Source organism: Phallusia mammillata, chromosome 2 (genome assembly GCF_965637545.1).
Source record: "Phallusia mammillata chromosome 2, kaPhaMamm4.hap1.1, whole genome shotgun sequence".
Lineage (NCBI taxonomy): Eukaryota > Metazoa > Chordata > Ascidiacea > Phlebobranchia > Ascidiidae > Phallusia > Phallusia mammillata.
Window position 1 is genome coordinate 33,386,607 of NC_137253.1, and position 15,627 is coordinate 33,402,233.

Consider the following 15,627-nt stretch of genomic DNA (forward strand, 5'->3'; position numbering starts at 1 on the left):
GTGATATGTTACCTTTTATTTGTTTGATTTTAATGTATATGCTACATAGTTTGGAGTAGCATGCTCTTCTCCACTATAAAGCTCTTTGAATGAGACATGATACTGCTGGTTGACTTTTTGATGACAGTGAGCCCGGTATCAGTAAATGCCTCAGTAGCAAGCAAAATGTGTATGTATATTATAGTTTTTGACTCGATGGGGCTGTAGGTACATACCGAGCATTTTAAGACTCATTGATTTATTCATAGTATAAATCATTAGTTGAGTGTTTCTTGGCACATGTAGGTTTTTCAACCAGTGTCCTCAAATATTTAAGAGGCTCCTAGGTGGATCTTTGACGAATAGTACCATAACACATTATCTCGCCAAACATTTTTTGTTTGCCTTATCTACGTCTCTTTGTATATGTTGCAGGTGGCCACATAAGTTCAATTCGCTTTCCATGCGAACTGTTGTCTTAGCGGGATGCAGTGGTGATGCAGGAGGTAGAAGAAATCATTGCAATAAACTCCTTTGGGCTACAAAATACAGTGCTTTTGCTGCATGATCAGAAGTATCCACCAGCGTATGTACACAAAAATGCTGTCTTTGCAATTTCGAACAGCTATCCTAGGTAAATGCTGCAAAATGACACTTATACAATTAGTCTTTTTCCTGTTTTTTTGTAGTGCAATGTTTATGTGTTGTACCTAAACAAATCCCACAGCCTGGCAATGAGTTGTGGCAAACATATTGTCATCTTCTGCTTTAGAGTGTAGAAAACAAATATAGGATCGATGCATTTACTGGTTTGATTAGATCAGTGGTTCTTAACCTTTTTTCTGTTGTTACCCACAAAATGTTTTGATGGATATCAATTACCCCTTATTAGAAAAATATCACCTAACATTTTTGGGGTCTAAATTATCCTTACTACTACAAAGGAAACAAATGCTACCTCATGCCTATGATGCCTATCACTAACTGGACTATAAAATTTTGAATAAATTTTAGCCTCATTACAAAATTTTTGCTGGTTACAATAATGATAATTAAGAATCTAAAAATAACTATAACAGAAAATCTATGTTACCCCTTTCAAAATGCCAAATTACCACTTTGGGGGTAACTACCCACAGGTTAAGAACCACTGGATTAGATCTTAAATTTATATATTGTTGATTTTGTTTTAGGTTTGTGATATTAGCTAACTTCTTTGTTTTGGAAGACAGCACAGCATCTTTTAATCAGGAATTTTAATGTGAGGTGATATGTTAACTTTTATTTGTTTGATTTTAATGTATATACTACATGGTTTGGAATAGCATACTCTTGGAGTAGCATGTTTATCGAAAGCATTCGTGACCCCCACTAAAATGGTAAACAACCCTATCTTAGGTCGCAACACATAGGTTAAACACCACTGGTGTAGATTCTGCTCAAACCATTGGTAGCTGTTGTTTTTTTGTTGTTTGATGCACAGGTATATTTTCCTATTAGATGTTAAACTTTTCTGTTTTTAACAGGTTTGTTTGGTCACATGATCCAACACGTGTTCATCCAGATTACAAGTGACATCCATCATGAGTCTTTTATGCAAGCCTGATATAGAAAAGATTGGATTATTATGGATCCCTTTCCCTGAAGGGGACACATATTGATTTTACTCAAAATGTTTTTGTTTTTTTCTTCTTTTTTCTTCTACCCAAAGTTTGTCCGACTCTTTTTTTTCATTTAATGTTTGATGGCTTTTCCTGAAATTTATACAGATGGTAGATATAGTTATGTTAATGTGCATCCCACTTTGTTTGTCCGGATAATCGTAGTATTTACCCCACTAGCCCCCTTAAAATGGGTGAGTTTGTGAACAATGTCAAAATTGGCTAAAATTTGGATAGCTTGTAAAGTATGCCAATTATCGTTATTGCACCATTGCAGTTCGGGGGTTGTTAACAGCCCTTTGACTTTCAACTTTGCATATGTGGGGACTCATGAGTTTTTGCCTGCAGAAACAACCAAGGTTATAAAAGACGATGGCTAATATGGGACCCAATACAAAAAAAGGATAGGAAATTAATGTATGTTTTAAAAATAGATCATAGTGTATGTGCAAGAGCAATGTGTTCTAAGCCACCCTTCTAGTTTTCTGTTGTTTAATGCCCCAATGTATTCCTTTGAGATGTTAAACTTTTCTGTTTTTAACTGGTTTGCTTAGTCACATGATCCAACATGTGCTCATCTAAACATTTTTTGTTTGCCTTACCTACTTCTCTTTGCATGTATTGTAGGTGACCACATAAGTTCCATTCGCTTTCCATGTGAGCTGTTGTCTTAGCAGGATGCAGTGGTGATGCAGGATGTGGAAGGAATCATTGCAATAAAAAGTGCTTTTGCTGCATGATCAGAAGTATACACACAAAAATGTTGTCCTTGCAATTTGACACAGGTAACCAAGGTAGCTCCTGTAAACGATACCCATTTTTGTATTTATTTTCAGTGTTTATGTGTTGCCCACAAACAAATCCCACAGCCTGTTCTTGGAAACTCTTTGGCACACTGCCCGGCATACATATGCAAATTTCATACTCGGGTCAGTTTGTGCAACTGCTCAGGCGAGCAGCGAGCATCAAAACAACAGTGCTCGGTACCGAGTACTCGGGTTCTAGCTCGGCTTGGCCCATCCCTTGCCAATAAGGTACATAAGAACGACCTGATTTAATCGCGTAAATAAGCGTGCCCCCGAAAAACAGTATGAAGTTCGCTTGTCATTTCCGTTTTGCTTACATGAACGAACTGTAACTTTTCAAGCTATGTCTGACTGCAATTCCGAATTGGCTCGTGAAAACCGTTTAATTTTATGTCATTTCGTTTACGTTTTATGGCCAGCAAGGTATATTAAGAACGACCTGATTTAATCGCGTTAATAGTCTTGCACTCGAAAAAAATGAAGTTCGCTTGTCATTTCCGTTTTGCTTACATGAACGAATTGAAACTTTTCAAGCTATTTCTGACTGCAATTCTGAATTGGCTCGTGAAAACCGTTTAATTTTATCTCACTTCGTTTACGTTTTATGGCCAATAAGGTACATTAAGAACGACCTGATTTAATCGCGTTAATAGTCTTGCACTCGAAAAAAAAAATGAAGTTCGCTTGTCATTTCCGTTTTGCTTACATGAACGAACTGTAACTTTTCAAGCTATTTCTGACTGCAATTCCGAATTGGCTCGTGAAAACCGTTTAATTTTATCTCATTTCGTTTACGTTTTATGGCCAGCAAGGTACATTAAGAACGACCTGATTTAATCGCGTTAATAGTCTTGCCCTCGAAAAAAAAATGAAGTTCGCTTGTCATTTCTGTTTTGCTTACATGAACGAACTGTAACTTTTCAAGCTATGTCTAAATGCAATTCCGAATTGCCTCGTGAAAACCGTTCAATTTTATGTCATTTCGTTTACGTTTTATAGCCAATAAGGTATATTAAGAACGACCTGATTTAATCGCGTTAATAGTCTTGCACTCGAAAAAAAATGAAGTTCGCTTGTCATTTCCGTTTTGCTTACATGAACGAATTGAAACTTTTCAAGCTATTTCTGACTGCAATTCCGAATTGGCTCGTGAAAACCGGTTAATTTTATCTCATTTCGTTTACGTTTTATAGCCAATAAGGTATTTTAAGAACGACCTGATTTAATCGCGTTAATAGTCTTGCACTCGAAAAAAATGAAGTTCGCTTGTCATTTCCGTTTTGCTTACATGAACGAATTGAAACTTTTCAAGCTATTTCTGACTGCAATTCTGAATTGCCTCGTGAAAACCGTTTAATTTCATGTCATTTCGTTTACGTTTTATGGCCAATAAGGTTCATTAACAACGACCTGATTTAATCGCGTTAATAGTCTTGCACTCGAAAAAAAAATGAAGTTCGCTTGTCATTTCCGTTTTGCTTACATGAACGAACTGTAACTTTTCAAGCTATGTCTGACTGCAATTCCGAATTGGCTCGTGAAAACCGTTTAATTTTATCTCATTTCGTTTACGTTTTATGGCCAGCAAGGTATATTAAGAACGACCTGATTTAATCGCGTTAATAGTCTTGCACTCGAAAAAAATGAAGTTCGCTTGTCATTTCCGTTCTGCTTACATGAACGAATTGAAACTTTTCAAGCTATTTCTGACTGCAATTCTGAATTGGCTCGTGAAAACCGTTTAATTTTATCTCATTTCGTTTACGTTTTATGGCCAGCAAGGTTCATTAAGAACGACCTGATTTAATCGCGTTAATAGTCTTGCACTCGAAAAAAAAAATGAAGTTCGCTTGTCATTTCCGTTTTGCTTACATGAACGAACTGTAACTTTTCAAGCTATGTCTGACTGCAATTCCGAATTGGCTCGTGAAAACCGTTTAATTTTATGTCATTTCGTTTACGTTTTATGGCCAGCAAGGTATATTAAGAACGACCTGATTTAATCGCGTTAATAGTCTTGCACTCGAAAAAAATGAAGTTCGCTTGTCATTTCCGTTTTGCTTACATGAACGAATTGAAACTTTTCAAGCTATTTCTGACTGCAATTCTGAATTGGCTCGTGAAAACCGTTTAATTTTATCTCACTTCGTTTACGTTTTATGGCCAATAAGTTACATTAAGAACGACCTGATTTAATCGCGTTAATAGTCTTGCACTCGAAAAAAAAAATGAAGTTCGCTTGTCATTTCCGTTTTGCTTACATGAACGAACTGTAACTTTTCAAGCTATTTCTGACTGCAATTCCGAATTGGCTCGTGAAAACCGTTTAATTTTATCTCATTTCGTTTACGTTTTATGGCCAGCAAGGTACATTAAGAACGACCTGATTTAATCGCGTTAATAGTCTTGCCCTCGAAAAAAAAATGAAGTTCGCTTGTCATTTCTGTTTTGCTTACATGAACGAACTGTAACTTTTCAAGCTATGTCTAAATGCAATTCCGAATTGCCTCGTGAAAACCGTTCAATTTTATGTCATTTCGTTTACGTTTTATAGCCAATAAGGTATTTTAAGAACGACCTGATTTAATCGCGTTAATAGTCTTGCACTCGAAAAAAATGAAGTTCGCTTGTCATTTCCGTTTTGCTTACATGAACGAATTGAAACTTTTCAAGCTATGTCTGACTGCAATTCTGAATTGCCTCGTGAAAACCGTTTAATTTTATCTCATTTCGTTTACGTTTTATAGCCAATAAGGTATTTTAAGAACGACCTGATTTAATCGCGTTAATAGTCTTGCCCCGGAAAAACAGTATGAAGTTCGCTTGTCATTTCCGTTTTGCTTACATGAACGAATTAAAACTTTTCAAGCTATGTCTAAATGCAATTCCGAATTGGCTTGTGAAAACCGTTTAATTTTATGTCATTTCGTTTACGTTTTATGGCCAATAAGGTATATGAAGAACGACCTGATTTAATCGCGTTAATAGTCTTGCACTCGAAAAAAAATGAAGTTCGCTTGTCATTTCTGTTTTGCTTACATGAACGAACTGTAACTTTTCAAGCTATGTCTAAATGCAATTCCGAATTGCCTCGTGAAAACCGTTTAATTTTATGTCATTTCGTTTACGTTTTATGGCCAATAAGGTATATTAAGAACGACCTGATTTAATCGCGTTAATAGTCTTGCACTCGAAAAAAAATGAAGTTCGCTTGTCATTTCCGTTTTGCTTACATGAACGAATTGAAACTTTTCAAGCTATTTCTGACTGCAATTCCGAATTGGCTCGTGAAAACCGTTTAATTTTATCTCATTTCGTTTACGTTTTATAGCCAGCAAGATATATTAAGAACGACCTGATTTAATCGCGTTAATAGTCTTGCCCTCGAAAAAAAATGAAGTTCGCTTGTCATTTCCGTTTTGTCTACATGAACGAACTGTAACTTTTCAAGCTATTTCTGACTGCAATTCCGAATTGGCTCGTGAAAACCGTTTAATTTTATGTCATTTCGTTTACGTTTTATGGCCAATAAGGTATATTAAGAACGACCTGATTTAATCGCGTTAATAGTCTTGCACTCGAAAAAAATGACTATCGCTTGTCATTTCCGTTTTGTCTACATGAACGAAATGTAACTTTTCAAGCTATTTCTGACTGCAATTCCGAATTGGCTCGTGAAAACCGTTTAATTTTATCTCACTTCGTTTACGTTTTATGGCCAGCAAGATATATTAAGAACGACCTGATTTAATCGCGTTAATAGTCTTGCACTCGAAAAAAAATGAAGTTCGCTTGTCATTTCTGTTTTGCTTACATGAACGAACTGTAACTTTTCAAGCTATGTCTAAATGCAATTCCGAATTGCCTCGTGAAAACCGTTTAATTTTATGTCATTTCGTTTACGTTTTATGGCCAATAAGGTATATTAAGAACGACCTGATTTAATCGCGTTAATAGTCTTGCACTCGAAAAAAAATGAAGTTCGCTTGTCATTTCCGTTTTGCTTACATGAACGAATTGAAACTTTTCAAGCTATTTCTGACTGCAATTCCGAATTGGCTCGTGAAAACCGTTTAATTTTATCTCATTTCGTTTACGTTTTATAGCCAGCAAGATATATTAAGAACGACCTGATTTAATCGCGTTAATAGTCTTGCCCTCGAAAAAAAATGAAGTTCGCTTGTCATTTCCGTTTTGTCTACATGAACGAACTGTAACTTTTCAAGCTATTTCTGACTGCAATTCCGAATTGGCTCGTGAAAACCGTTTAATTTTATGTCATTTCGTTTACGTTTTATGGCCAATAAGGTATATTAAGAACGACCTGATTTAATCGCGTTAATAGTCTTGCACTCGAAAAAAATGACTATCGCTTGTCATTTCCGTTTTGTCTACATGAACGAAATGTAACTTTTCAAGCTATTTCTGACTGCAATTCCGAATTGGCTCGTGAAAACCGTTTAATTTTATCTCACTTCGTTTACGTTTTATGGCCAGCAAGATATATTAAGAACGACCTGATTTAATCGCGTTAATAGTCTTGCCCTCGAAAAAAAAATGAAGTTCGCTTGTCATTTCCGTTTTGTCTACATGAACGAAATGTAACTTTTCAAGCTATTTCTGACTACAATTCCGAATTGGCTCGTGAAAACCGTTTCATTTTATCTCACTTCGTTTACGTTTCATGGCCAGCAAGATATATTAAGAACGACCTGATTTAATCGCGTTAATAGTCTTGCCCTCGAAAAAAAAATGAAGTTCGCTTGTCATTTCCGTTTTGTCTACATGAACGAAATGTAACTTTTCAAGCTATTTCTGACTGCAATTCCGAATTGGCTCGTGAAAACCGTTTAATTTTATCTCATTTCGTATACGTTTCATAGCCAATAAGGTATATTAAGAATGACCTGATTTAATCGCGTTAATAGTCTTGCCCTCGAAAAAAAAATGAAGTTCGCTTGTCATTTCCGTTTTGCTTACATGAACGAACTGTAACTTTTCAAGTTATGTCTGACTGCAATTCCGAATTGGCTCGTGAAAACCGGTTAATTTTATCTCATTTCGTTTACGTTTTATGGCTAATAAGGTATATTAAGAACGACCTGATTTAATCGCGTTAATAGTCTTGCACTCGAAAAAAATGAAGTTCGCTTGTCATTTCCGTTTTGCTTACATGAACGAATTAAAACTTTTCAAGCTATTTCTGACTGCAATTCTGAATTGGCTCGTGAAAACCGTTTAATTTTATGTCATTTCGTTTACGTTTTATGGCCAATAAGGTATATTAAGAACGACCTGATTTAATCGCGTTAATAGTCTTGCACTCGAAAAAAAAATGAAGTTCGCTTGTCATTTCCGTTTTGCTTACATGAACGAACTGTAACTTTTCAAGCTATTTCTGACTGCAATTCCGAATTGGCTCGTGAAAACCGTTTAATTTTATCTCACTTCGTTTACGTTTTATGGCCAGCAAGATATATTAAGAACGACCTGATTTAATCGCGTTAATAGTCTTGCCCTCGAAAAAAAAATGAAGTTCGCTTGTCATTTCCGTTTTGTCTACATGAACGAAATGTAACTTTTCAAGCTATTTCTGACTACAATTCCGAATTGGCTCGTGAAAACCGTTTCATTTTATCTCACTTCGTTTACGTTTCATGGCCAGCAAGATATATTAAGAACGACCTGATTTAATCGCGTTAATAGTCTTGCCCTCGAAAAAAAAATGAAGTTCGCTTGTCATTTCCGTTTTGTCTACATGAACGAAATGTAACTTTTCAAGCTATTTCTGACTGCAATTCCGAATTGGCTCGTGAAAACCGTTTAATTTTATCTCATTTCGTATACGTTTCATAGCCAATAAGGTATATTAAGAATGACCTGATTTAATCGCGTTAATAGTCTTGCCCTCGAAAAAAAAATGAAGTTCGCTTGTCATTTCCGTTTTGCTTACATGAACGAACTGTAACTTTTCAAGTTATGTCTGACTGCAATTCCGAATTGGCTCGTGAAAACCGGTTAATTTTATCTCATTTCGTTTACGTTTTATGGCTAATAAGGTATATTAAGAACGACCTGATTTAATCGCGTTAATAGTCTTGCACTCGAAAAAAATGAAGTTCGCTTGTCATTTCCGTTTTGCTTACATGAACGAATTAAAACTTTTCAAGCTATTTCTGACTGCAATTCTGAATTGGCTCGTGAAAACCGTTTAATTTTATGTCATTTCGTTTACGTTTTATGGCCAATAAGGTATATTAAGAACGACCTGATTTAATCGCGTTAATAGTCTTGCACTCGAAAAAAAAATGAAGTTCGCTTGTCATTTCCGTTTTGCTTACATGAACGAACTGTAACTTTTCAAGCTATTTCTGACTGCAATTCCGAATTGGCTCGTGAAAACCGGTTAATTTTATCTCATTTCGTTTACGTTTTATGGCCAGCAAGGTACATTAAGAACGACCTGATTTAATCGCGTTAATAGTCTTGCCCTCGAAAAAAAAATGAAGTTCGCTTGTCATTTCTGTTTTGCTTACATGAACGAACTGTAACTTTTCAAGCTATGTCTAAATGCAATTCCGAATTGCCTCGTGAAAACCGTTTAATTTTATGTCATTTCGTTTACGTTTTATAGCCAATAAGGTATATTAAGAACGACCTGATTTAATCGCGTTAATAGTCTTGCACTCGAAAAAAAATGAAGTTCGCTTGTCATTTCCGTTTTGCTTACATGAACGAATTAAAACTTTTCAAGCTATTTCTGACTGCAATTCCGAATTGGCTCGTGAAAACCGTTTAATTTTATCTCATTTCGTTTACGTTTTATAGCCAATAAGGTATTTTAAGAACGACCTGATTTAATTGCGTTAATAGTCTTGCCCCGGAAAAACAGTATGAAGTTCGCTTGTCATTTCCGTTTTGCTTACATGAACGAATTAAAACTTTGCAAGCTATGTCTAAATGCAATTCCGAATTGGCTCGTGAAAACCGTTTAATTTTATGTCATTTCGTTTACGTTTTATGGCCAATAAGGTATATTAAGAACGACCTGATTTAATCGCGTTAATAGTCTTGCACTCGAAAAAAAAATGAAGTTCGCTTGTCATTTCCGTTTTGCTTACATGAACGAACTGTAACTTTTCAAGCTATTTCTGACTGCAATTCCGAATTGGCTCGTGAAAACCGGTTAATTTTATCTCATTTCGTTTACGTTTTATGGCCAGCAAGGTACATTAAGAACGACCTGATTTAATCGCGTTAATAGTCTTGCCCTCGAAAAAAAAATGAAGTTCGCTTGTCATTTCTGTTTTGCTTACATGAACGAACTGTAATTTTTCAAGCTATGTCTAAATGCAATTCCGAATTGGCTCGTGAAAACCTTTTAATTTTATGTCATTTCGTTTACGTTTTATGGCCAATAAGGTATATTAAGAACGACCTGATTTAATCGCGTTAATAGTCTTGCACTCGAAAAAAAATGAAGTTCGCTTGTCATTTCCGTTTTGCTTACATGAACGAATTAAAACTTTTCAAGCTATTTCTGACTGCAATTCCGAATTGGCTCGTGAAAACCGTTTAATTTTATCTCATTTCGTTTACGTTTTATAGCCAATAAGGTATTTTAAGAACGACCTGATTTAATTGCGTTAATAGTCTTGCCCCGGAAAAACAGTATGAAGTTCGCTTGTCATTTCCGTTTTGCTTACATGAACGAATTAAAACTTTGCAAGCTATGTCTAAATGCAATTCCGAATTGGCTTGTGAAAACCGTTTAATTTTATGTCATTTTGTTGACGTTTTATGGCCAATAAGGTATATTAAGAACGACCTGATTTAATCGCGTTAATAGTCTTGCACTCGAAAAAAAATGAAGTTCACTTGTCATTTCTGTTTTGCTTACATGAACGAACTGTAACTTTTCAAGCTATGTCTAAATGCAATTCCGAATTGGATCGTGAAAACCGTTTCATTTTATGTCATTTCGTTTACGTTTTATGGCCAATAAGGTATATGAAGAACGACCTGATTTAATCGCGTTAATAGTCTTGCACTCGAAAAAAAAATGAAGTTCGCTTGTCATTTCTGTTTTGCTTACATGAACGAACTGTAACTTTTCAAGCTATGTCTAAATGCAATTCCGAATTGGATCGTGAAAACCGTTTAATTTTATGTCATTTCGTTTACGTTTTATGGCCAATAAGGTATATTAAGAACGACCTGATTTAATCGCGTTAATAGTCTTGCACTCGAAAAAAAATGAAGTTCACTTGTCATTTCCGTTTTGCTTACATGAACGAATTAAAACTTTGCAAGCTATGTCTAAATGCAATTCCGAATTGGCTCGTGAAAACCGTTTAATTTTATCTCATTTCGTTTACGTTTTATAGCCAGCAAGGTATATTAAGAACGACCTGATTTAATCGCGTTAATAGTCTTGCCCTCGAAAAAAATTAAGTTCGCTTGTCATTTCCGTTTTGTCTACATGAACGAATTAAAACTTTGCAAGCTATGTCTAAATGCAATTCCGAATTGGCTCGTGAAAACCGTTTAATTTTATCTCATTTCGTTTACGTTTTATAGCCAGCAAGGTATATTAAGAACGACCTGATTTAATCGCGTTAATAGTCTTGCCCTCGAAAAAAATTAAGTTCGCTTGTCATTTCCGTTTTGTCTACATGAACGAACTGTAATTTTTCAAGCTATTTCTGACTGCAATTCCGAATTGGCTCGTGAAAACCGTTTAATTTTATCTCATTTCGTTTACGTTTTATAGCCAGCAAGATATATTAAGAACGACCTGATTTAATCGCGTTAATAGTCTTGCACTCGAAAAAAAATGAAGTTCGCTTGTCATTTCCGTTTTGCTTACATGAACGAACTGTAACTTTTCAAGCTATTTCTGACTGCAATTCCGAATTGGCTCGTGAAAACCGTTTAATTTTATGTCATTTCGTTTACGTTTTATGGCCAATAAGGTATATTAAGAACGACCTGATTTAATCGCGTTAATAGTCTTGCACTCGAAAAAAATGACTATCGCTTGTCATTTCCGTTTTGCTTACATGAACGAATTAAAACTTTGCAAGCTATGTCTAAATGCAATTCCGAATTGGCTCGTGAAAACCGTTTATTTTTATCTCACTTCGTTTACGTTTTATGGCCAGCAAGATATATTAAGAACGACCTGATTTAATCGCGTTAATAGTCTTGCCCTCGAAAAAAAAAATGAAGTTCGCTTGTCATTTCCGTTTTGTCTACATGAACGAACTGTAACTTTTCAAGCTATTTCTGACTGCAATTCCGAATTGGCTCGTGAAAACCGTTTAATTTTATGTCATTTCGTTTACGTTTCATAGCCAATAAGGTATATTAAGAATGACCTGATTTAATCGCGTTAATAGTCTTGCCCTCGAAAAAAAAATGACTATCGCTTGTCATTTCCGTTTTGCTTACATGAACGAACTGTAACTTTTCAAGCTATGTCTGACTGCAATTCCGAATTGCCTTGTGAAAACCGTTTAATTTTATGTCATTTCGTTTACGTTTTATGGCCAATAAGGTATATTAAGAACGACCTGATTTAATCGCGTTAATAGTCTTGCCCTCGAAAAAAAAATGAAGTTCGCTTGTCATTTCCGTTTTGCTTACATGAACGAACTGTAACTTTTCAAGCTATGTCTGACTGCAATTCCGAATTGCCTCGTGAAAACCGTTTAATTTTATGTCATTTCGTTTACGTTTTATGGCCAATAAGGTATATTAAGAACGACCTGATTTAATCGCGTGAATAGTCTTGCACTCGAAAAAAAATGAAGTTCGCTTGTCATTTCCGTTTTGCTTACATGAACGAACTGTAACTTTTCAAGCTATTTCTGACTGCAATTCCGAATTGGCTCGTGAAAACCGTTTAATTTTATCTCATTTCGTTTACGTTTTATGGCCAATAAGGTATATTAAGAACGACCTGATTTAATCGCGTTAATAGTCTTGCACTCGAAAAAAATGACTATCGCTTGTCATTTCCGTTTTGCTTACATGAACGAATTAAAACTTTGCAAGCTATGTCTAAATGCAATTCCGAATTGGCTCGTGAAAACCGTTTAATTTTATCTCACTTCGTTTACGTTTTATGGCCAGCAAGATATATTAAGAACGACCTGATTTAATCGCGTTAATAGTCTTGCCCTCGAAAAAAAAAATGAAGTTCGCTTGTCATTTCCGTTTTGTCTACATGAACGAACTGTAACTTTTCAAGCTATTTCTGACTGCAATTCCGAATTGGCTCGTGAAAACCGTTTAATTTTATCTCATTTCGTTTACGTTTCATAGCCAATAAGGTATATTAAGAATGACCTGATTTAATCGCGTTAATAGTCTTGCCCTCGAAAAAAAAATGAAGTTCGCTTGTCATTTCCGTTTTGCTTACATGAACGAACTGTAACTTTTCAAGCTATGTCTGACTGCAATTCCGAATTGGCTCGTGAAAACCGGTTAATTTTATCTCATTTCGTTTACGTTTTATGGCCAATAAGGTATATTAAGAACGACCTGATTTAATCGCGTTAATAGTCTTGCACTCGAAAAAAATGAAGTTCGCTTGTCATTTCCGTTTTGCTTACATGAACGAACTGTAACTTTTCAAGCTATGTCTGAATGCAATTCCGAATTGGCTCGTGAAAACCGTTTAATTTTATGTCATTTCGTTTACGTTTTATGGCCAATAAGGTATATTAAGAACGACCTGATTTAATCGCGTGAATAATCTTGCACTCGAAAAAAAATGAAGTTCACTTGTCATTTCCGTTTTGCTTACATGAACGAATTAAAACTTTGCAAGCTATGTCTAAATGCAATTCCGAATTGGCTCGTGAAAACCGTTTAATTTTATCTCATTTCGTTTACGTTTTATAGCCAGCAAGGTATATTAAGAACGACCTGATTTAATCGCGTTAATAGTCTTGCACTCGAAAAAAAAATGAAGTTCGCTTGTCATTTCCGTTTTGCTTACATGAACGAATTAAAACTTTTCAAGCTATTTCTGACTGCAATTCTGAATTGGCTCGTGAAAACCGTTTAATTTTATGTCATTTCGTTTACGTTTTATGGCCAATAAGGTATATTAAGAACGACCTGATTTAATCGCGTTAATAGTCTTGCACTCGAAAAAAAAATGAAGTTCGCTTGTCATTTCCGTTTTGCTTAAATGAACGAACTGTAACTTTTCAAGCTATTTCTGACTGCAATTCCGAATTGGCTCGTGAAAACCGGTTAATTTTATCTCATTTCGTTTACGTTTTATGGCCAGCAAGGTACATTAAGAACGACCTGATTTAATCGCGTTAATAGTCTTGCCCTCGAAAAAAAAATGAAGTTCGCTTGTCATTTCTGTTTTGCTTACATGAACGAACTGTAACTTTTCAAGCTATGTCTAAATGCAATTCCGAATTGGCTCGTGAAAACCTTTTAATTTTATGTCATTTCGTTTACGTTTTATAGCCAATAAGGTATATTAAGAACGACCTGATTTAATCGCGTTAATAGTCTTGCACTCGAAAAAAAATGAAGTTCGCTTGTCATTTCCGTTTTGCTTACATGAACGAATTAAAACTTTTCAAGCTATTTCTGACTGCAATTCCGAATTGGCTCGTGAAAACCGTTTAATTTTATCTCATTTCGTTTACGTTTTATAGCCAATAAGGTATTTTAAGAACGACCTGATTTAATTGCGTTAATAGTCTTGCCCCGGAAAAACAGTATGAAGTTCGCTTGTCATTTCCGTTTTGCTTACATGAACGAATTAAAACTTTGCAAGCTATGTCTAAATGCAATTCCGAATTGGCTCGTGAAAACCGTTTAATTTTATGTCATTTCGTTTACGTTTTATGGCCAATAAGGTATATTAAGAACGACCTGATTTAATCGCGTTAATAGTCTTGCACTCGAAAAAAAAATGAAGTTCGCTTGTCATTTCCGTTTTGCTTACATGAACGAACTGTAACTTTTCAAGCTATTTCTGACTGCAATTCCGAATTGGCTCGTGAAAACCGGTTAATTTTATCTCATTTCGTTTACGTTTTATGGCCAGCAAGGTACATTAAGAACGACCTGATTTAATCGCGTTAATAGTCTTGCCCTCGAAAAAAAAATGAAGTTCGCTTGTCATTTCTGTTTTGCTTACATGAACGAACTGTAACTTTTCAAGCTATGTCTAAATGCAATTCCGAATTGCCTCGTGAAAACCTTTTAATTTTATGTCATTTCGTTTACGTTTTATAGCCAATAAGGTATATTAAGAACGACCTGATTTAATCGCGTTAATAGTCTTGCACTCGAAAAAAAATGAAGTTCGCTTGTCATTTCCGTTTTGCTTACATGAACGAATTAAAACTTTTCAAGCTATTTCTGACTGCAATTCCGAATTGGCTCGTGAAAACCGTTTAATTTTATCTCATTTCGTTTACGTTTTATAGCCAATAAGGTATTTTAAGAACGACCTGATTTAATTGCGTTAATAGTCTTGCCCCGGAAAAACAGTATGAAGTTCGCTTGTCATTTCCGTTTTGCTTACATGAACGAATTAAAACTTTGCAAGCTATGTCTAAATGCAATTCCGAATTGGCTTGTGAAAACCGTTTAATTTTATGTCATTTTGTTGACGTTTTATGGCCAATAAGGTATATTAAGAACGACCTGATTTAATCGCGTGAATAGTCTTGCACTCGAAAAAAAATGAAGTTCACTTGTCATTTCTGTTTTGCTTACATGAACGAACTGTAACTTTTCAAACTATGTCTAAATGCAATTCCGAATTGGATCGTGAAAACCGTTTCATTTTATGTCATTTCGTTTACGTTTTATGGCCAATAAGGTATATGAAGAACGACCTGATTTAATCGCGTTAATAGTCTTGCACTCGAAAAAAAAATGAAGTTCGCTTGTCATTTCTGTTTTGCTTACATGAACGAACTGTAACTTTTCAAGCTATGTCTAAATGCAATTCCGAATTGGATCGTGAAAACCGTTTAATTTTATGTCATTTCGTTTACGTTTTATGGCCAATAAGGTATATTAAGAACGACCTGATTTAATCGCGTTAATAGTCTTGCACTCGAAAAAAAATGAAGTTCACTTGTCATTTCCGTTTTGCTTACATGAACGAATTAAAACTTTGCAAGCTATGT

The 15,627-nt window shown here is 35.2% G+C and overlaps 1 protein-coding gene across 12 annotated transcripts in view; it reads left to right on the forward strand.

The window, feature by feature from the left end:
* LOC145212626 (uncharacterized) overlaps positions 1-15,627 on the forward strand; it is a 124,913-nt gene that overhangs the window by 1,345 nt on the left and 107,941 nt on the right. For 5 of the 12 annotated variants that reach the window (XR_013856751.1, XR_013856753.1, XR_013856755.1 and 2 more), the window contains exons 4-6: positions 415-613; positions 1,173-1,245; positions 1,506-2,434. Coding sequence is in view for 1 of the 12 variants with exons in the window: in XM_080080814.1 (XP_079936940.1) it covers positions 2,377-2,434 (58 nt within the window). In the remaining 11 variants the exon portion in view is untranslated. The remainder of the gene's footprint in view (positions 1-414; positions 614-1,172; positions 1,246-1,505; positions 2,435-15,627) is intronic. The other 7 variants (XR_013856757.1, XR_013856750.1, XR_013856756.1 and 4 more) reach the window with 3 other exon arrangements.